The sequence below is a fragment of the Octopus bimaculoides genome, chromosome 15 (genome assembly GCF_001194135.2).
Source record: "Octopus bimaculoides isolate UCB-OBI-ISO-001 chromosome 15, ASM119413v2, whole genome shotgun sequence".
NCBI classification, from domain to species: domain Eukaryota; kingdom Metazoa; phylum Mollusca; class Cephalopoda; order Octopoda; family Octopodidae; genus Octopus; species Octopus bimaculoides.
In genome coordinates, this window is record NC_068995.1 from 1,806,145 (window position 1) to 1,809,416 (window position 3,272).

The following is a 3,272-nucleotide window of genomic DNA, read 5'->3' on the forward strand; positions in this document are numbered from 1 at the left end:
GTGGTGGTGGTGGTGGTGCTGGTGGTGGTTGTGGTGGTGGTGGTGGTGGTGGTAGTCTTGTGGTTGTTGTTATCCTGGTAGTTGTTGTTGTTGTTGCTGCTGAGGTTGTGAATATATATTTTCATTTTTGTTGTTTCAAAGATGTTACTATTATTGCTATTGATGTGATGGTGGTGATGATGATAGTGGTGTTTGACCCTTAACACTTCAGGTCAAAATGTTACACCCTCCACTCCATATTAGGAGAGAACAAACAACAAAAAAGTAACAAAAGTAAAACAACTTCTAAAGGAGAAAAAAAAAAAACCAAACAAACAATCCCCTTGCCATCTTAATCCCTCTTCATCAAAATGACCCCCAGATTTGATTTCTCTTTATTAATATTTAATATCAGATTTGATCCCTTTTTCAGTTACGTTATGTTGCTTTATATTTGATCACTGTGTCTACCAATACGTCATTTGTTTGATTCCTTACCAACATGTGACATATTTAATTTCTGTTCATCAATATATACCATTTGACCTTTCTCTTCCATTATAGACCACATTTAATCCTATCCATAAACCATATTTGATGATCTCTCTCTTCACCAATATTTGAAATATTTAATTTCTGTTTATCAACACATGTTGTATTTACCCTCTTCATCATTATACGCCATACTTGATCTCTGTCCATTATTACATAACACATTTGATATCTGTTTTCAAAATATATCATATCTGACTTCTTTTCGCCAATATATGCTATATTTATCCCCATTCTCTCAATGTGTATCATATTTGATCTCTGTACATTTGTTATTTAACATAGCTGATCTCAGTTTATCAAAAGTTTCCATATTTGATCTCTATTCAGCAAAATTTATGTAGCCTATTTGATCCTATTTGATCCAAGTTTGATTCCAGGCAGTGACCTGAATAATAATAATAATAATAATAATAATAATAATAATAATAATAATAATAATAATAATAATAATAATAATAATAATAATGTGGTCAATCTTATGAATCTATAAAATATTTCACCCCCAAAAAATGAACAGAGATCAAACTGTTTGAGACGTGGGGCTTCACAATAGATTTGAAGACAAAGGGAACAGTCTGGAAAGTTCTCTCCTCAAGTTAAATATTGACCCCTTCTTGCCCCTTCTGCAGGGAAAAAGTGATTTGATTCTGTGAATTCTGTGAATTTATTTCTTATTCTTTCTTCAGCTATGCAAAAAGCTTCGAATAAAATCTTACCAAGACGATGGAAAAACAGAGGCAAAGTAAACTCAAGCTCTATATCAGCAATATGGAAGCCAGAGGTAGGTCCTCTCTCTCTCTCTCTCTCTCTCTCTCGCCCTCTCTCTCTCTCTCTCTCAGTTCATCTCTTAATGTTTTTTTCTCATCTCATTCCACCTCAAACAAAGCAGGCAACATTGGTTGCTTTGCATCTGTTGCAAAACATTGAGAAACGTTCCGTCTTTATTCAATTTCTATGGCTTCCATCCATATGTACCACCAGCACGGTATATATATTTACACACACACACAGGCACATAATATATATATATATATATATATATACATACATACATATAAACACAGCTAACTTCTTTCATCACAAAAAAGTTTATCAATTTCGCAGGTAATGGAAGAATTGCTATAAACTCTTTAAATTCTTCAATTATTTTCTTACATTTTGATAAACTTTTTTAAAAATGGAAATAATTTATAAAGAAAAGCCTACTCTATCAATTCTCCATGTGTGTGTGTGTAAGCATACTTAGATATATATTTAGAAATGGTTATAGATATAGAGACGTGTGTATGTGTGTGTGTGTGTGTGTGTGTGTGTGTGTGTGTGTGTGTACATACTTATACAGAGCCAACCAGACAGATATAGCTATATAGTCATGTATGTATGTGTATATGCTTACATACATCTACATATAGACAACAAATAAATTTATAAACATGCATTTGTGTGTGTGTGTAAATGAGCAAAATAATGGTGACATTGTCTCTCCTAGTTGACATGACAATCAATTGCTTTGCACTTTGGAATGTTCCGGAATAAAAAAAAAAATCCTTTACTTAAAAAACAGCCAAGAGTTTGTGATGAGAAGAGCAATCAGCTGTAAAAATATTGCCTCAAATCAGTCCCTATCCACCTCTAGCATTGAAAAGTGGGCTCAACCGAATGAACAAATGGAAATATATAAATGTGTGTGTGTGTGTTGGGTATTTCGGTTAAATTTGATAGTTTGCATAAATTTGATAGTTGCCATGAAAAACACCCAGTGCACTCTGCAAAGTGGTTGCTCTTATGAAGGGCATTGAGCTCTAGGAAACACAACAAAGTACATATTGGAGTTTGACGCAGTCCTCTGGTTTACAAGATGCTGTTAAACCATCCAACCCATGCCAGTATGGAAAACAGAACCTAAATGATGACGATGACAAGGAGGATGATGACAATGCTGATGATGTAGCAAATGGAAACTAGATGGCCATGAACCTTGATGATGGTATCAGCCTCTGAGCAGCAACCTCACCATGTTGAGCGCTGAGGTCACCAATAATTATGACCAACTGCTGTTCTCTTGAAAATAAACAAGGGTTTTGAATTTTGGCACCAGGCCAGCAAGTTTGGGGAAGGGGTTAAATAGATTACAACAACCTCAGCCCTTATTTTATTGACCCTGGAACGATGAAATGCAAAGTTGATTTCGGTGGAATTTGGACTCGGAACATAAAAGTAGACGAAATTCTGCTAACCATTTTTCTCTGCATGCTAACGATTCTGCCAGCTCGTTACCTTCAAATTAAATAACGATTGAAGGAGAAAGAAGAAAGACTGCAATTCTGAGGAAAGGGGTAAGTTGATTCCATCGACCCTTACAAATGACTGGTATTTTATTTTATCAACCTTGAAAAGATGAAAGGCAAAGTTGACATCGGCAGGATTTGAACTCAGAATCTAAAGAGCCAGAAGAAATAACACAAAGCATTTTTTCCAATGCTCTACTGATTCTGCCAAACTAAAGAATAAAATTATATTTATAAAAGTTGAAAAAAAAAAAGAAGAAAGTAAAATAAAATAAAATATAAAAATAACTTAGCATTTCATTTAGAGTCTATGAGCTTGTAAGAACCAGAACTGGCAAATTCCAAGAATGTGAGACTTTTACAGCAATAGAATAAGTAGAAGAGGTCCATTCTTCAGTGTCATAGAAATTTCCATAGCTCGGCGCACTTACAGGCAAACCAGAAGATTAA

General features: G+C 34.4%; 1 protein-coding gene across 2 annotated transcripts in view; it reads left to right on the plus strand.

The window, feature by feature from the left end:
* LOC106874118 (rho GTPase-activating protein 6) overlaps window positions 1-3,272 on the plus strand; it is an 81,179-nt gene that overhangs the window by 51,880 nt on the left and 26,027 nt on the right. For both annotated transcript variants that reach the window (XM_014921726.2, XM_014921725.2), the window contains exon 3: window positions 1,221-1,315. In XM_014921726.2, the coding sequence (XP_014777212.1) occupies window positions 1,223-1,315 (93 nt within the window). In that variant the 5' untranslated portion in view covers window positions 1,221-1,222. The remainder of the gene's footprint in view (window positions 1-1,220; window positions 1,316-3,272) is intronic.